General features: G+C 42.7%; 1 protein-coding gene across 1 annotated transcript in view; it reads left to right on the top strand.

The window, feature by feature from the left end:
• The window catches only part of ATRX (ATRX chromatin remodeler), a 186,739-nt gene that overhangs the window by 139,505 nt on the left and 28,044 nt on the right, over nt 1–19,190 (top strand). Inside the window, exons 21-27 of the mRNA XM_044305242.1 lie at nt 2,593–2,768; nt 2,851–2,968; nt 10,874–11,013; nt 11,351–11,442; nt 12,518–12,690; nt 15,337–15,493; nt 19,033–19,145. Of these exons, the coding sequence (XP_044161177.1) occupies nt 2,593–2,768; nt 2,851–2,968; nt 10,874–11,013; nt 11,351–11,442; nt 12,518–12,690; nt 15,337–15,493; nt 19,033–19,145 (969 nt within the window). The remainder of the gene's footprint in view (nt 1–2,592; nt 2,769–2,850; nt 2,969–10,873; nt 11,014–11,350; nt 11,443–12,517; nt 12,691–15,336; nt 15,494–19,032; nt 19,146–19,190) is intronic.

Here is a 19,190-nt window from a genome sequence, read left to right as displayed (position 1 = left end):
AAATAAAGAATTGGTATGGGGACAAGCGATCGCAGTAGCAGTCATTCATTCCCTTAAGAGGGATGCAATTGCAGCTGAAAGAGCAGGCAGTGATTGGGAATAAAAGGTTTGTTCCTGATCATTGCCATGTTCTCCACCTCTTGATAATCTACAGAGTGGGGGACTTTGTATATGCTATTTATGCCACTGTTGTGGAGTTAAAGTGTTGGCAATTATGGCACACCCTATATTTGCACCATAAGTTGTGAATTTTTCCGGTTCTTGACTCTTCCAAAAAAAGGGGGACGTAGCTCAGAAGGCAGGGCAGAGCCCACAGGATTTACTTTAACTTGCTCTAGAAACTGGTATAAGTTACAGTGCAGGTCTACTCCAGCTCCTGGCTGGTGTAGATGTCAGTTAGTGGCGCACAGAGTGGCAGAAATGCACCTAATGCCTTTTAATAAATGAGGTCCCAATGGATGTAGACGGACGTACAGGAACTCCAGTCTTGACGAATCTCCCCCATATGTTTTTAGAATGAAGTAGGGGACAAATTAGAGGGTCTATGACTATTGATCAGAAATTCATTCATGAGGTCAGTAAGGAGTAGGGGACGGGGTACACAGGCCTTTGCAACTTTGAACCTGCTTTATTTCTATTTTACATGGATTGGAGCAATAACAAATGATTGCAAAAGTATTGATACCTTTTAAAGGGAGTCTGTCCCCTACTTTACGTACTTTACATTGTACTGCCATCAGTGCCCTGTAGGTGATATAAACTGTTAACAGAGCATACCTTTTTTTTCTCCCTTCTGTGGATTTGATGTTGAAAAAACGACATTTGTGGCTATATGCAAATGACTTGCAAGTGCCCAAGGCGTTCCTCCCAGAATGCATGTGCCCATGTCCTCCAATGAATGCCGTTATCTCTTCTCCCATGTTTCACTGACTCTGCTCACTTCACTGCCGGCCCAGGAATCCGCCATACACTGACCACTGTGGGCAGCTGCATCAGTGAACCGACTGCGCATGGCTGGGCCCGGCATTGACGCAAGCTGGCGCGGTATTTCTGGGAGCAGAGTCCGTGAAGTAAGGGCACTGGACTGGCTTACATGCAAGGAGAGATCAATGGCAGTCTCGGGAGGGCATGAACACTTGCATTTGGGGAGGACCCCCCAAGGCACTTGCAAGTCGTTTGCATATATCTTCAAACATTGTTTTTTCAACATCAAATTCACAGATGGGAGAAAGAAAGGTACGATCTGTTAACGGTTTGTCACTACAGGGCAGTATGGGACAGTAATATATGTAAAGTTGGTGACAGACTCCCTTTAAGGGACATTTTCAGGTTTACATCAAATCATACAGTAATTTGACTGTTGTAGTTGTTAAAATTACATTATAAGATACATAAGTTCATTAGATATTATGGTTTTAATTACATCCCACGCTACCTATTGCCTTCTTGTATTAGAGCGCAGCGCTTGATCAAGGGGATGGCCTTCAACACACCTTGTCTCCTATTGCAGACAGAGCAGTGGACGAAGTCCTCTGCTGCAGCTGTAGTCTTGGAGCCAGGTACAGGTATGGGAGGAGAATGTCTAGTCTCCTGCTATACAATTCTATATGTAATACACAGCTCTGATTAAAAGAGGCCGAGTACTGGAAAGGAAATTCTAGGCCTTATTTTAACTCTTAGATGTGCTGGTTTGGACAGTGATCTCTCACTTGCGGGTCTTCATGCCAGCTCCTGTCAGGAGTGCCCCTGTTCAGCTGTCTCCAGAGTCAGGAGCTTTGCTAGATGTCGGGAACTTCTCACCTAAATGCATCCTTCTGAGGGGTTGTCTTAAGCAGATGTCCCTATTTCAGATGCATCAAAGTCAAATTTAGTGTCTAGACGTAAGTGCAAAGGTCCAAGCTGTTTCTTTTCATGTGGAATTGGAGTTGTTGTGTTTTAGACTTGTTGCCACTGATTACTGTTGGTGTGTGTAGAGTCATTAAAAAGCATTTATTACTCTAGATAAGGCTCTGTTGGGCATCAGGAAAGCTTCCGTCTCGTACACTAAACATAGCCATGGGCCTTCATTGACCCTATAGAAAATAAGGTCACTTTCACACATCAGTGTTCAGTCAGTGATTTCCATCAGTGATTGTGAGCCAAAACCAGGTGCGGCTCTAAACACAGAACAGGTGCAGATCTGTCCCTCATGCCTAATCTCTGAGTAGGCTCTACTTCTGGTTTTGGCTCGCAATCACTGACCAAACACTGACTGACCGTGAAAGCGGCCTTAGAATGTCGTTTTGGCTTCCATCAGGGTGATAGCTGTTGTTTTTCTTTCTATATGGTAGGCCACCACAGAAGAGCATACTGTATGGTTTACATCTGTGGGGGGTTTTCACCATCAAAGGCAACAACCAACCTATACCAGTGTGGCATATACTGAGTAGCATATGTACATTGTGTACCTCGAATAAGAACTCAGTTTTGCAGTATAATGGTAGTTCGTAGAAGTTTTTTTTTTTTTTTTTTTTTTTTTTTTTTTTCCTGCTAATCTTAGTTTGTTTTCATGGTACGCCCAGAACTTCTCATTGTAGGATCCTTTATTTTCAGATCACTGCATGGTTAACTTCATCAAGGAAAACCTGCTTGGCTCTATCAAAGAATTTCGGAACCGCTTCATAAATCCTATACAGAACGGGCAGTGCGCGGACTCCACCATGGTGGATGTCAGAGTGATGAAGAAACGGGCTCACATTCTGTATGAAATGTTAGCAGGTTGTGTGCAGGTGAGTTCTAAAAGCGAGATGAGGTGTTCATTACATTGTGAATATGTGACTGTAAAAACCGGTGTGCCTTTAATTATTTCAGAGAAGAGACTACACGGCTCTGACCAAGTTTTTACCACCGAAGTATGAATACGTCTTATCTGTTCGGATGACTCCTGTTCAGTGCAAGCTCTATCGCTTTTATTTGGACAATATGGCTGGTAGGTTTTATTATTTTTTGTATTTCCCAAATCAGTGGTAGTCTGTGACAAAAAAGGTGGAGTTGTTAGACTATGGTCCTTTGGCGGTATTCACAGTCAGATGCCAAGTGCCTTTTATGCCCATGAGTGCATCTCTCGTATTAGTTCTTCATATTATATTTTGAATATAACACTAATGGAGTAGAACAAGGGTGGCATTGACATCTGCATTTCTGTACACACACAAGTTGAATTGTTCTAGATGCGCAAGACACAGCAACTGTATTTATGCTTCCATTACATGCATAAAGGCGCTTACAGGGCATTCAGGGCTTTTTTGAATTTGGCTATCTTACATTTAATGCTCCTTTCACACGACTGTATTTTTGCTCTGCATCCGATACGCATTTTTTGCAGATTTGATGCAGACCCATTCATTTCAATGAAGTCACAAAAAATGTGGACAGCTCAGTGTGCTCTCTGCATACGAATGTTCATTCCATGCCCCAGCCTCAAAAAAAAAAATATAACATGTCCGTTGTCGTTTTGGGGGGGACAAGAAAATACATGGTTTCCATGGGTCCATAAAAAAAAATGCAACACGGTCACCATCCATGTGTTTTGTGGACCATAAAATACATCATGTGAATGCACCCTAAGTGGGCTTTTGAGTTGCATGCTCTCCATTCCTGTCTCCCACTGAATTGCTAGCCCCTGCTCTCACACGGTCTGTGTGATGTGCACAATACCTGTATTAGCTTGTTCATGGACCCTGTAAGGTTACTTTCACATCTGCGTTTTTGTTGTCTGGTTTTGAGACCCGGCATGGGATATCAAAACCACAGCAAAGCGCTTCCGTTATAATAATGCAACCGGCTGCATCCATTCAGAACTTATCCGATTTGTATTATTTTGAGAATTAAGAAACCGGATCCGGCACTAAAACTATTGTAAGTCGATGGGCGCGGGATGCTATTTTTTTTTTCATGTCTGAAATAATCAGATCCAGCACCATTGACTTACATGGTTTTTGGTGCCACATTGAGGTTGTTGAGTTTCCCATGCTGCTTGCAGCGGTTTTGTGTCCAGCATGGGAACGCAAGAAACCGGAGCAGAATGCATTCTGGTGCACCTTGTTCTGGTCTTCTCAGTTTTGACGCCATTGACGATGAATGGGGACAAAACTGAAGCGTCACACTGCGATTTTGAGACTCTATGCCGGATCTCAAACCCGGACAGCACAACACAGATGTGAAAGTAGTCTTAAGCAGAAGATAGTTTGCAGTGGAGAATACATGTGTGTTACAATATGAGAGTGTGCCTCGGGTTTTTTTTTTAATCAAAGTCAGTTTGTAACCAGGAGAAAATATGTCTTTATAGGGGTGGGAAAAAACCTAACCTACATAATTTTGTCGGTGGGAATTATTTCATTGGACATGTGCTCTGCTCTGAGTCTCCCCTCCCTGCTCTTTAGAGGTTTGTGTCTTTCTCTTCCCACCGCTCCAACTGCGACCATCTCTTCCCGCCGCTCCAACTGCGGCAAGAGATATTCGTTCATTAATCATAATCAATGGAAAAGTGGTAATGTTAAGTTAATTGTGGTCATAATCTCCCAGGCCTATGTCTTCATGCCTCAGTATGTCTAAGTTGGAAGCACACATGGGTACAGCATCCCCCAGAAAAAGGCGGCTATGGCTGCTGTATTGGTTTATGATCCATACAACACAGACCCATATTTGAGCTCTTGTGAAGTAGTATCACCATAGTTCTGAATGAGGGAATGTTTGCTGCCGGGTTCTCCGTAATGTTCACTCAGCAGCACTTCTGTCGGTATAAGTGAATAAAATTGCAGATGAATTGATTTTTCTTCTGCTGCCGTTATGGTAAATTTCTCTAAGTGCCGTTTTTCTTCCCTTTGTCTTTTCTTGAGGGAATTGTCCTCTGAAGTTTTTTTTTACCAACTTTAATTTGAAAACAGAAGGCCATCATAAGTATAATTACACTTTGTACCAGTGCATGATGGGCAGCAGATGTTAAGTCTGGGTACAGAAAGTCTACCGTTGTCTTAATTGTTTTGATTGTGCTTTTGTCCCGCTAAGAACGCCTTAGATAACTTGCCAACTGCTTTTTTGTCTGTTTTTGGACAGACTATTATCGTTAGGCTGGATTTGATGGTAATAAGATACCGATTCAGGAATATTAATAAATCATGTGCATTAGTAATGCCGCTGTACCCCGAGGGAACAGTGTAAGTAATCTAATAGATGCTGAGCCCAGCTTACAAAGGGGTCATATTATTTTATCTTGATATTTTTATTTTCTTCTACTGTGCTTTTTAATAAAGCGTCAACACTTGTGTGCCTCCTAATCTTCATCCTGTATGAAGGGCTGCCCCAGAATCATAACTGAAAAATGTAATGTCTCCTGTGATGGACGGTCATCTGTGCAAAGTATTGATGCTTTGTAGTTTTTAACGTTGGCTCTCTATGCTATGCTGACCTGTTCTCCCCTGCGGACATCATGCCCTACTCGCTATGCTGCTGCTTTGCTTTTTAGGGCACAAGCCCTCACCTCCAGCCTCTTAAAGGGCCAGTGGGTGCAGTTTCAAATCCTTCCACAGTCAATAGCTGGGAGTCCCAGGGTATTTAGGGCACCCTCTCCACGCAAAGGGTGCCTGAGCTTTAATTTCCCTGGTGACCAGCAAATGTGTTCTGATAGTCTTGTGCTATTGCGATTTACCTGTGGTTATCCTGTGTTCCAGCTCTTCCAGTTTCAGCTCTGTCAATGTTTAAGTTAACCTTGTCCATCTGCCTTGTCTGTATCTTCACTATCACCCTGCCTGTCGATCCTGTGTCTCCCACAAGCTATGCTTCAAGTGCGCTGTCTGGATCTCAGAAACCTACATTCAAGTCTTACTTACTGTTCAGACTACAGAGGTCTGTCTCTAGCCAGCAGCCTATTCTCCTCTGCCTATTGAGAACGCGTGGTTGGAAGGAATACCTGGTGGCCTAAGGCTACATAGTGACACTAGTTGTGGCCAGGATCGCTGGGTAGCGGGGATCTGATAGAAATGAATGGGATTGCCATGGCAGTCACAAGAAATCCAGCCGTGTTGGATTTCTTGCGACTGCTGGTGCAATCCCATTCAGTTCTATGGGATCACCACTACTCAGTGATCCAGGACAAGACAGGTGTTGCGTGACCAGTGTAGCCTTAGCCTAATACTGGTATAAGATGTATGGCTAACCTCAATTTTTTTGGTCTTAATGTGTACTGTCTGGTATCTACAAGGACTTCCACTATCCAAACAATATATCAGCTAGGTTTTTTTATTTTTATTTTTTTACGTATATATATTTTTTTTAACAGCTCATTGCTCTTTCTGATATTTGTGATGTTAGAGGATCTAAACAAGTATTTACTTTTTCCGCTTTTATATATCATTGCCAATTATATTACACCCAGACTGCTCCGCTTGTCCCGTCTTCAGAAATGTTTTTTGATCCATTTAGGCTGCATCCACATCTGTGTTCCTAATTCTGGTATCCTGTTCTGGAATAGGAACCGAATACCGGAATTGCTATATCCAGCATCTGCCAGACATCGTCTGCTCCTGGCAGATTCCATTCAGTGTAATGGTGTCTGCCGGAACTCTTGAGTACTCAACATTCGTGACGCAAACCCAGCACACCCCATTTTAGTGGATGGGATCTGTTGGGCATCAACGGTGTCTGGCATTGTCAGTATTTTGTTTCTGCGCCAGATCACAAAACCAGAATCGGCAACACCAGTGCGGACAGATGTGTAGGCATTTCTGGTGCTTTGCTTTTGGATTGTATGTTTGTTGCTTTTATTATAATTGTTTGAAAAAGCACTGCTGTTTTTTAAAACCTCCACAAAATGTGATCCCAGCCTTAGAAGATGCTACTTTGCCATGAGTCAGAGTTTTATGCATGTCAACATGTCTTGTAATGCAGGAACAAACGTAGGAGTGGAGACTGCATGTGTCAAGGTGGCCGTAAGCAGGCTTTCTTCTGCAATTCTTTTCATAAACTTGTATGTATGCAGTTTTGGCATATAATAGGAAACATTACAGAAAATCACACACAAGTAACTACACACATATATATCACAAAAATAAGTATTTAAGCCACTTTGTTGAATCTGGAGCAGTTTAAAGTGACCCTCAGTCTAAGGGGGAAAAAAAACACATTAACTGTGGAACAAATAGAACACTTACATGAACGGTAATGCTCAGTGGCTCACCTATGGTGATCTCCTTTTCAGCAGCAGATCCAACATGAAAGTACCGCATGTCGGCCTACCAGAAGCACACAGCGCAGCAATTGCAGAGAGAGCAGAGCCTCTAGGTGTAACAGCAATGCCCCCGTGGCTCCTAGAGGCTCATTTGCATATATTAAAGCTTCATTTTCCGCAGTAATGCGGGCACTTATGAAAATAGGACCAACACAGATGCCTTCAGCTGCCAAGTGCACATGCAACAGGTCAGCCAGTTTCATAGGTACAAATATGCTGACAGATGCCTTTAAGCCCTTAGGCTACATGCACACGACAATGAAAAAAATCAAAAAAACAGATGATCAATTTAGAAAGAGGGGTGCTATGACCAAATTTGAGAAACTGTGGACTCCTTGGATTGACGCCCCAGGGCTGGCATCCAGGGAACTCCAAAGATACCATCTGGGACTGGTGTGAGGGGGTACTAATGCTTGATGTGTGTAGCTGGATCCATGATTGGCGGTCTCTTGCAGGATTTGTGGAATGTCTCTCCTCTATTTAATAAGGGGAAGTTGTGTATGGTAACAAAATGTAATTTCACCCATAGGACAAAGATTTAACGCAGTATTGAGTGCTGTAGGGAATGAGCATGTATTTATCATGGACATTATGGTGGGGTCGGGTGGTGAGGAATGTGGAGAATGGAGAGCATCATCAAGATGTTATGAGGGGGGAGGGTGTTGGAGTTTTGTGAAATTTTCAAATATGTTAATAAAAATTAATTTAAAAAAAAACCATTTTTTTTGTTTATGCCTTTCTGAGAAATAAACGCTAAAAACAATCCCATTAAATCTTAATGGGGCAGTCTGTCAGTGAACATGATATTCCCTGTCTGTCAAAAAAAAACTGCCGTGTGAATAAGGGTCCATTCACATGTCCGTGGCGTATTGCGGCTCTGTTTCGTATGTTTTTTGCGGAGCCACGACAGGCAAGTTTGGGGCCGAAGTTCGGGTCTGCGCTCCGGAAATGCGGATGCGGAGAGCACATAGTGTGCTCTCTGCATCGCGTTCTGCCCCATTGAGAATGAACAGGTCCGCACCCGTTCCTGATATTGTGGAATGAATGTGGACACATTTGCAGACGTCTGAATGGAGCCTAACCCCATAGTCTATGGTGTTGTTCACATGGCTTTTTTTTTTTTTTTTTTTTTTTTTTTTTTTTTTTGACGGCATAGACTACTTTTGTTTTTAAAACGGATGTGTGACGGCGTTAGAAAAAAACATCTGTCCATTTTTCTTGTCCGTGTGCATGTAGCCTTAGAATTGTTCTTGTGCAATGCTTACTATCTAACAATACGTATCGGTGAAATGTTAAAGGGGTTGTCTTACTTTGGCAAATAGCATTTATCATGTAGAGAAAGTTAACAAGTCACTTACTAATGTATGTGATTGTTCATATTGCTTCCTTTGCTGGCATGATTCATTTTTCCATCATGTTATTAGAGTTGTTGCGATACCAAATTTTTGATTCGGTTTCGATACCATGAAAAAGTATTGCGATACTTGATACCATTCGATACCACGCAAAAAAAATAAACAAAAAAAGCCACGTGCATTCCTCATTTTTTACATTCACCACCTAGATTTTTTTTTTACATTTTAATAGTTTGGACTTTTCTGACGTGGCGACGTAATATGTTTATTATTTATATATTTTATATGTGAAATTGGGAAAAGGGGGTGATTTATACTTCATATTTTTTTTTTTTTTTACACTTTTTATTTAATAACTATTCCCCCCCCCCCCCCCCTTAGGGGCTAGAACCTGGGATCTTTCATCCCTTTTCCTATTCAGCCTGATAGATCTCAGGGATGTTACCATGGCAACCAGGGCTTCTGTAGCGTCCTGGCTGCCATGGTAACCGATCGGAGCCCCAGCATTACACTGCTGGGGCTCCGATCAGAAGCTGCCACTGCACCACCAATGAGGGGGAGGGGAGAGGTCCCTGTGGCCACTGCCACCAATGATTTTAATACTGTGGGGTTGAGATGGGCTGGCGCACTGTGCCACCAATGATTTTAATGGGTTGGGGGGCACACTGCACCACCAATGATAATTACCCCTTTATACAGGAGGCGGGTACTGGCAGATCAGCGGCAGTTAACTGCCACTGATCGCAGCTCCCTGTCAGGGGCAGGGTGCCGGCAATGCGATTCTGCTGCCAGCACCCGCCTCCTGTATGTGTTAAAGACTGACTACTATATGGGACTCCAGACTTTCACTATCAGGCCACACAGAGCGGCGCCCAGCGATGTCTCAGCACTCACAATTAGTCCTGGGCGCCGCTCCGTTCACCTGCAGTGCTCCATTACTGTCTCCTCTCCTGCTCCACATGCTGCTGATTACTATCGGAGCAATGGGAGGAGACATCAGCTTCACTAGTGGGCGTTCCTTCTCCCTGGCTGTAGCGCTGTCCAATCGCAGCGCAGGGAAAAGGAACGCCCACTAGTGAAGCTGATGTCTCCTCCCATCGCTCCGATAGTAATCAGCAGCATGTGGAGCAGGAGAGGAGACAGTAATGGGGCACTGCGGGCGAACGGAGCGGCGCCCAGGACTAATGGTGAGTGCTGAGACATCGCTGGGCGCCGCTCTGTGTGGAAATAATCCTATCATTGGTGGCGCAGTGCGCCCGCCCCTCCTCCGCCCCTCTCTTCTCATTGCCGCCCCTCCTCCGTGGGGCCGCCCCTCTTCCGCCCCTCTCTTCTCATTGCCGCCCCTCTCTTCTCATTGCCGCCCCTCCTCCGCCCCTCTCTTCTCATTGCCGCCCCTCCTCCGCCCCTCTCTTCTCATTGGTGGCAACGGCAGCAGCACAGGGGGGAGGGAGGACAGCTTCCTTCTCCCCGTGCTGCTGAGAGAACATGAGCGCGCCGATAGCAGCGCGCTCATGTTCAGAGATACTAGACTGCGCAGAAGCTCAGCCCAGTATCGAAAAAAATGGAAGTCCCGGTATCCTATCGATACCGGGACAAAAGTATCGATTGGGTATCGAAATTTCGATACCCGCAACAACCCTACATGTTATATACTGCTTGTTTCCATGGTTTTTGCTTAAAAATATTATACAAGAGACACAAAAGGAAACAAAATTGAAAGAAGTGAAAGTAGAAAAAACTACTGTCCTGTATTTCATTCTTCCCCATAGACTTTCTGCTAAGATCAAAAACTGCTGAAAAATGCCACACGATATCTGTGTGTGGAGCCGCTCTTCATTACGGATGTATTGTTCTCCCCTTTTGGCAATTAAATCCTGATTTATCTGCTTGATATGTCTTTTTTGTGCTCTTTGTCTACACTTTTGCCTAGAAACTCCAGTCCCCAAATGTTCTCGTCACACATTCGGTATGACCATTTTATTGTGCGATCGGGGAACGGCTGCAGGTTGCTTTATTAGACTGAGCTCTGGTTGGTGTCAGTAATTGACAGCTAGGTGTACTCTATATTTCTGTGCACATAAAGCATGTGGTTTTCTTTTTTGTGGTTTTAGATAACACACTTGCTTTTCAATTTAACTTTTCATGCTCAAAACCAGATTTCTGTATTGAGATTTTAAGTGTGAAATGAAAACACATGCTGAGATGTTGTAAAAACCTTGCCATAGTCCCCCATATAATCCTTTTACCTTGACAGGTGGTGGTGGTGGCGTTGGTGGTGAGGGAGGCACACGAGGCAAATCTGGAACCAAGCTTTTCCAGGACTTTCAAGTTTTAAGTAGGATCTGGACTCACCCTTGGTGCTTGCAGCTGGACTATATTAGTAAAGAAAATAAGGTACGGCAGATATCAGACTACATATTTTTGTCTGTTAAATGTTTCCCCAATAAATGATGCCAAATAGTGGGTAGAATTCCGGTGAAATAATGGAAATTAGGTTTTGTTTCGAACATGCAGTGCTATAGATTTGACTGCTGCTCTTTCATCTGCGATCATATTCCTTTATATTTGAAGATATATGCCCATTATTAAAGCTTTGTTTGAAATGATGTAAGCCAGACTTTTTCCAAGTGACTAAACAGATGTGCTTCAGTTTAACACGACAGTGCCTGCTGCTGCGGAGAGATCCATTGCAGTGACGTCATCGGTGTGTGTTTTTTATTTATATTTTTAGGGTTACTTCGATGAGGACAGCATGGAAGAGTTTATAGCGTCTGACTCAGATGAATCCTCAATGTCCCTCAGTTCGGAAGAAGAAGCCTCAGTGTAAGCACTTTTTATACAGCCACAGAAGGGGTTAAAGAGCCCCCTTCCTCCTCCACAGGGCCTTTCTGCCTCTTTCCCCAGTGGGTACAACAATATTATAAATGCAATCAAAATTGGCCTCTATGGCCGTGCGTCTACCTACAAGAATAATTATTTTGTGTTTATCATCTCCTGCCAGAAAATCACTTAACAATAACGTAATGTGAAAGATCACCAGGAATTAGTCAAACAATCAAAGATAAATGCCAACTGATTTACTTGTGTCCTGCCATGTTGTGCCAAAATGTGAATTAAATTATGAATCAAGCAGTTACAGTTTTATGGAAGGTATATGTGTGCAGTCTGAGCAGCTTAATTACTTTCAGATTTTATTTTTATTTTTTGTGACTAGCTCACATTGGGTAATTCCTTCGTTTACATCCAATCCACATTATTTGCGGATTGCATGAGGACCCATTAGTTTCTGTGGGTCTGAAAAAATCCAAAGAGCACACGGATGTCATCTATGTGCTGTCCACTTTTGTGTGGCTGTTCCACAAATTCTAGAACGTGTCCATAGCCATTTCTGTAAGGCCCCATTAACACGATCATGGGACCACTGTGCCTGTGTGGCAGACCACAAACCGGTGCACTCCGCATCGCGGTGGAGACCTATTGACTTCAATATCTGTAAGGCCCCATTAACACGATCATGGGACCACTGTGCCTGTGTGGCAGACCACAAACCGGTGCACTCCGCATCGCGGTGGAGACCTATTGACTTCAATTGATCATAATCTGCAAGATGCGGTGAATGATGAGGCATGTCCTATCTTTTGTGGCACAGAGACATAGACCTGGAAGCACGCGGAAGGGTTTCTGGTTCCAATGTGAAGTGCATGTGGCCAGAGCCAGTGTCTTGCAGACCCGCGGTAGCGGCTTGCACATGGAAGATATCTGTATTTGTGGACCTGCAGTTTGCTGACCTCAAAATGGTTAGGCTATATGCACGCGACCGTCTCAGAGTATTTCACTGAGCTGAAATAAAAGAAAGCATGGCTCAGTTATATACTTATAACTTTGTTTGAATCTTTAGAAAGAAAAAGTCAAAGGGTAAAGGCAAGAAGGAGAGCAGTTCAAGTGCAGAGGAAAGCGATAACGACGTTGAAGTTATTAAGGTGTGGAACTCGAGGTCTCGTGGTGGGAACGGAAAAGACTCCAAAGTAGAGGATACGTCAAATACTTCTGCAGTTGTTAAACCAGAAGAAAGTGAGTTAGTCTTATGCATGGAATTAACTAACAGAGTACCGAGTGTTGCAAGATTGGTCTTCTTGCGGTTTACTTGTAGTACCTCAAGTACAAGATCTATGAGGTCGCTGTAGAAAGTTTTAAAATCTTGCGTGCAGTTCCATTAGACTGTCTCAGAACACATGCAGCTTGTTTCTGGTTAATTTTTTGAAGTGCTGATGATGCAACGTTTGTTGATTATTAGACCCCTGATACATTTTCTGACTTTGAAAAGTGATTCAGTGAAGGTTGAAATGAACAGTTACAGCCCAGACTATTCTCAGAAACAGCGAACTGCCAAATTCTAGTCCTTCCCTACTTTACAGGATGTCACCAGATTTTACAGTAACACTTTCTTCCCAAGGGCCCCTTACCATCTTGCAATGTACATGTGTGTAATGGGGGATCTTATGGGGCATATAAGCTGTGCCCATGTGAACACCCTTAGGGGATTGACAACTGCCCTGCAGTGAGTGCGAACCACTGAGTTTGGAGAAAACGCTGAATCACTGAATTTTTTTCCTTTTCTGCATTGCGGCAAAGAGGAAATGGTTCCCTACAAGCCCTTTTAGGACATACCTAAGGCTACTTTCACACTAGTGTGCTGCGGCTGTATCTCCTGCCCATCCCCATTACAGTGAATGGGGCTGGGGCGGATTTCTGGTAGCACACATGTGCAAGCATTAGTAGGGATCCGGCAGGCTGTTCCTCTGCCGGACAAACTAACGCTAGTGTGAAAGTAGCCTAAGGTGTATGTACAGGTTGCTTTGTAATGTCATAATGAAAAGGTCCCTTAATGGAACTAGAAATAAACTTAAAAATTAAAGTTTGATTAAAATGGTAAAGCAAGTGAAAACACCACAGCACATGTGTTTTAATAAATTGTATTGAGTAAAAATGATTTTATAGTAAAATCATACAGATATTGGGTATCTACAAACTCAGAATGACATGAGAACTAAAGTTATTTTAAGTTGTACAAAGTAAAAAAGAAAGACTCTAGTGAAATGGAAATTTCATGCATTTTACCAGTTTAAAATATAAATTAAGTTTAACTGATATTCCCCCAAATAGTTTCTAATAAAATGTACAAATAGTCTCACAAAATGAAGGCCCTTAACAGCTAATGTAGAAGTAAATCTATAATGGTTATGGTCAACAGAATGCTAAGAAGACAAACTGAAAAATTTCTGTGGTGCCCACAGACAAAACTAACCTTGTCCTTAAGGAGTTGAACTATTAAATGTAAACAATGTTTAACCCCTTAACACCCAGCTCTGTACATGTACGGCACACTGATCGGGAGCTGTATCAGCGTGATCCGCGGCAGAGGTAAATGAAATCACCGATGCCGGCTCATTAACCCCTGCACAGCCGCGGTCAGCGCTGACCGTGGCACATGTGGTGTCTGTGTAGGAAGGAAGCAGCCATCTGGTCCCTGCACTGCTGTGACAGGGACCCAATAGCAGGGAATGCAGCCCAATGCCTTCCTTAGTCATCATGGCTGCCTTCCGGTAAAGCCTGTGAGATCCAGCCCCCTGGATCTCACAGGCAGGAAGGCTGTAAGTGTATTGCATTGTAAAGGGGTTCAGACCCCCAAAAGTTGAATTCCCAGAGTGGGACAAAAAAATTTACTTGAAAAAAAAATTACGTGGAAATAAATTTAAAGTTTAAAAAAAAAAATGTATTTGCCCAAAATAAAGTAAGAATAAAATTGTTAAAAATTAGGGGGAAAAAAAGAAAATGGACATATTTGGCATCGCCGCGTCCGTATCGACCGGCTCTATAAAAAGATCACATGACCTAACCCCTCAGGTGAACACCGTAAAAAAAAACTGTGCTAAAAGGACCTACATTTTTTTTGTCACGTTACATCACTGAAAGTGCAACACCAAGCGATAAAAAAGGCATATGCCCCCCCAAAATAGTAAGCTAATCCCGCAAAAAATTTACCTCTACCTCAATCTCCCAAAAATGAAAAAAAATAAATAAATATGGCTCTCAGACTATGCAGATACTAAAATATGATTTATTTATTTTTTGTTTCAAAAATGCTTTTATGGTGTTAAATATAAAGTCATATTGGGTATCGCCTCGTTCGTAACAACCTACCACATGACCTAACCCCTGGGGTGAACACCATAAAATAAAAACTGTCAAAAAAGCTATGGCTCTCAGACTATAGAGACACTAAAACATGATTTTTATTTTGTTTCAAAAATATCATTGTGTAAAACTTAAATAACATAACTAACATAAATATCCTGAGGATAGGTTATCAATATTAAAAGCCCAGAGAACCCCTTTAGGCTGGAGACTGATACCTACTGTCCCCATGACAGTTCTGCGTACCCTGTATCCTGGCTTTTCTATTTGTCTCTGAGTGAGTAATTACGTGGATGAAAATTCTGAAGTTGCTATGAATCCAGAGGCAGTAGATACAAACACTAAAAATATTGATTTACTCAGCATGAGCAACCCTACTAGGTAATATGCCTGATTTAATGGGGCTGATCATGCTGACAGAGGCTCTTTAACAGGATGTCAAGTGAAGTATGATGCTGACCTAGATCTGTAAGGGGTATACATAGCACACTCTTATCTTTATCATCTCTTTTTCAACCATTGGCATTGGCAAAGCCACATCCTCCACCCCAGGTAGCCCAGCTCCTGACTGGTACAAAGATTTTGTAACCGACGCTGATGCAGAGATCTTGGAACATTCTGGCAAAATAACACTTTTGTTCGATATTCTTCGCATGGCAGAAGAACTTGGTGAAAAAGTGTAAGTAATTACCTTTCCTAGTTTTGTGTTAGTCACTTGCAATGTTAAACATGTATTTTGACTATTACTGTAACTCCAGGACGTATCTCTCTGCCCTTGAAATTGTTTCTGTTTAATGTCTTTGGCCATCGGCATTTTTGTCAAAAGAAGCATGATCTGGATATAGTATTTTTCTCCATATTATTCTATTGGCTTTTTATGCCTCAGAGGGGTTGTCCACTCCTTTTATATTGATAACCATTCTTAAAGATAGGCCATCAGTATCTGATCAGCAGGCGTCCCACACAGCAACTGTTTGAAAGCAGCTCCAGCGCCGAAAGTAGGTTCTGGAACTAGACTGCTCCATTGTGGAGTGGACGCAGCTGGTCACTGCAGTGCTGCTCCCTTTTAAATGAATGGCATCAGAGATACTGCAGAACAGCTGATTGGTGGGGTGTCAAATCCATGCTGATCAGATGTTGATGGCCTATCTTTAGGATATACCATTAGTATAAAAGTACTGGAAAACAACAACTCTTTTAGCTTGGGGTACTTTCACACTTGTGGCAGAGGATTTCCAGCGACGGAACTGCCTGCTGGATCCAGCAATCTGGATGAAAAACTGATGCATTTGTGAGACCGATCCGGATGCGGATCCGTCTCACAAATGCATTGCAATACCAGATCTGTCTTGACGGTTGTCATCTGGAAAAAATGGATCCGGTATTTATTTTTTTCATAGATTTAATTGTCTGCGCATGCACTGACAGAAATTACGGTTCCATTTTGCCAAGACACTTGGCACTCAGCATTAATGCATTTCAATGGAAATTGATGCCGGATCTGGCATTCCTGCAAGTGTTCAGGGTTTTGGCCTGAGAGAAAACTACAGCATGCTGCGGTATTTTCTCCGGCCAAAGCGCGTAAGAGGGACTGAACTGATGCATCCTGAACGGAATGCTCTCCATTCCGAATGCATTAAGGCCCCTTTCACACGGGCGAGTATTCCGTGCGGATGCGATGCGTGAGTTGAACGCATTGCACCCGCACTGAATTCCGACCCATTCATTTCTATGGGGCTGTTCACATGAGCAGTGATTTTCACGCATCACTTATGCGTTGCGTGAAAATTGCGGGTCCCATAGAAATGAATTGGGTTGCGTGAAAATCGCAAGCATCCGCAAGAAAGTGCGGATGCGGTGCGATTTTTCGCGCACGGTTGCTAGGAGACTATCGGGATGGAGACCCAATCATTATTATTTTCCCTTATAACATGGTTATAAGGGAAAATAATAGCATTCTGAATACAGAATGCATAGTATAATAGTGCTAGAGGGGTTAAAAAAATAAATTAACTCTCCTTAATCCACTTGATCGCGCAGCCCGGCATCTCTTCTGTCTGTCTTCTGTGCTGTGTGGAGGAACAGGACCCGGTAAAAGATCATGTGATGACCGGAGTGACGTCACCACAGATCCTGTTACTGCACACAGCTAAGATGAAGACAGAAGGAGATTCCGGGTTCGCGATCAAGTGGACAAAGGCGAGTTAAATTATATTTTTTTTAACCCTTCCAGCACTATTGTACTATGCATTCTGTATTCAGAATGCTATTATTTTCCCTTATAACCATGTTATAAGGGGAAATAATACAATCTACAGAACATCAATCCCAAGCCCGAACTTCTGTGAAGAAGTTCGAGTTTGGGTACCAAACATGCGCGATTTTTCTCACGCGAGTGCAAAACGCATTGCAATGTTTTGCACTCGCGCAGAAAAATCGTGCATGTTCCCGCAACGCACCCTAAGATAAAACTGATCACTTTTTTTCCGGTATTGAGCCCCGAGGCTGGAACTCAATACTGGAAAAGAAAAAACGCTAGTGTGAAAGTACCCTTAGAGAACTGTAGGTCCTTTGTTAACATAGCGTCAAAGGTTTGTCCAAGATCATTTTAAATCTCAGACAAGCTTTAAATTAAAATAAATATAGACATTATACTAACCCATTGCCATTCTGTGTGGCTCTGTCCAGTTCTCCCTCCACTGTTTGTTTACAGCTGCAATCACTGCTGAGAAAAGTAATTGGCTGCAGTGGTGACATGCCATATTGCAGCAAATGACCTCTGCTGTTTATAAGCAAACAGTGGCAGGAGAACTGTACCAGCGCTACAGAACAGTGCTGTAGAAAAGGCGGAGTGTAAGATTTATTTTTCTATTTTAAGCCATTTTAGAGCTTGTGCGAGTTTATCTTGGACAACCCATTGGGGTTGTGCAGTGCTAAAATATTAGTGATGTGTCCTCATGATCAAGTCACCAATATTAGGTCATTGGGGTTTAACTCCTGGAAGCCTCGCTAATTAGCCGTTTAAAGAGGTAGTGGCACTCCTACAAGGGCTACTTCAAAATTACCTGTGTGCTGTCTAATTTGCAGTAGCACAGTATATTACACCTGCTCATCGCATTCACTTCAATGGCATGGCACAGTTGTAATTACGATACACTGCGACACCTCTACAAAGCAGATGACACGCTGATCATTTTGAAGAGAAAGCAGTACTTTCGGGAGTGCTGCTACCTCTTCAAACAGCTGATAGCTTGGAATGCCTGGTGTCAGAGTCCCACTGATATGATATTGATGGTCAGCAATAGTGTAGCACTGTAATATTGTAGTACTGTAGCTGTATGGGCAGTTTTAGAACAGCAATCAGGATGTGTAGATACAGTTGCTGATTCACATCATTTAACCCTTTCAACCATTGTGATGTATCGGTACGTCACGCTGGTTGTGGGAATGTATGGAGGGGGCTGCTGCTGTGAGCATGCTCCTTACGCGGAAAAAAATATCTGATCCGTTTTTCGGATAACACCAGAGAGACTAATCCGGTATTTCAATGCATTTGTCAGACTGATCTGGAAACAAATGTTATCCGTTTCCATATGGATTCCGGATCCGGCAGGCAGTTCCAGCAACAGAACTGCCTGCCTGAATCCTCTAACACAAGTGTGAAAGTTATTACTGTAAAAATCATTAAAATATTAAGTTTAAAGAGGACCTTTCACCAGAATAAAACATCTAAACTAACTATACAGACATGGAGAGCGGCCCAGGGATATCCCTGTGCTTACTGTTATACCTGGGCGCCGCTCCGTTCTCCCGTTACAGCCTCCAGTATCTTCATAGTTAGGCTCCACCCAGGGGAACCTGCTGGCGCCTTATACAGCTCTCTAGACTGAAATATAAAAGTCAGAAAATGGCATTGCAAAGAAAATGTTAATTTTTTTCAAAGGTTTTTTTTTTGTTTTTTTTTTTGTAGTAAAAAAAAAAAACAATAAACCTATACAAGTTTGGTATTGTCATATTTGTATTGAGCAGCAGAATGACGTCATGTCCTTATTGGCTCATAGTGAACGCCATGATGTAAAAACCTTGGCGGAATTGTGGTTTTTCTTAGCTTATCCCACAAAAAATGAGCCCTCACGGCCATATGAACAATATGGGAATTTGTACTTTTTAATCTCAATATGTCAGATATTGCATTTTTTATTTTTCTTATTTCTTCAGTTTAGTTTTCAGTCAGTCTCTTATATCCTTGGATCTGATTGAAGATTTCTTGGAATTGGCAAGCGTAGATCCATCAGAAGAAGGAGCAGAATCCAAACCAGTGATTTACAAAGGTATATAGAGCCTTAAACCTGTGTTCTTTACCTAATTAAATCTGT

The sequence above is a fragment of the Bufo gargarizans genome, chromosome 9, assembly GCF_014858855.1.
Source record: "Bufo gargarizans isolate SCDJY-AF-19 chromosome 9, ASM1485885v1, whole genome shotgun sequence".
Lineage (NCBI taxonomy): Eukaryota > Metazoa > Chordata > Amphibia > Anura > Bufonidae > Bufo > Bufo gargarizans.
The sequence above is the reverse complement of the archived record's forward strand: the minus strand, read 5'-3'. Positions and strand labels throughout refer to the sequence as shown.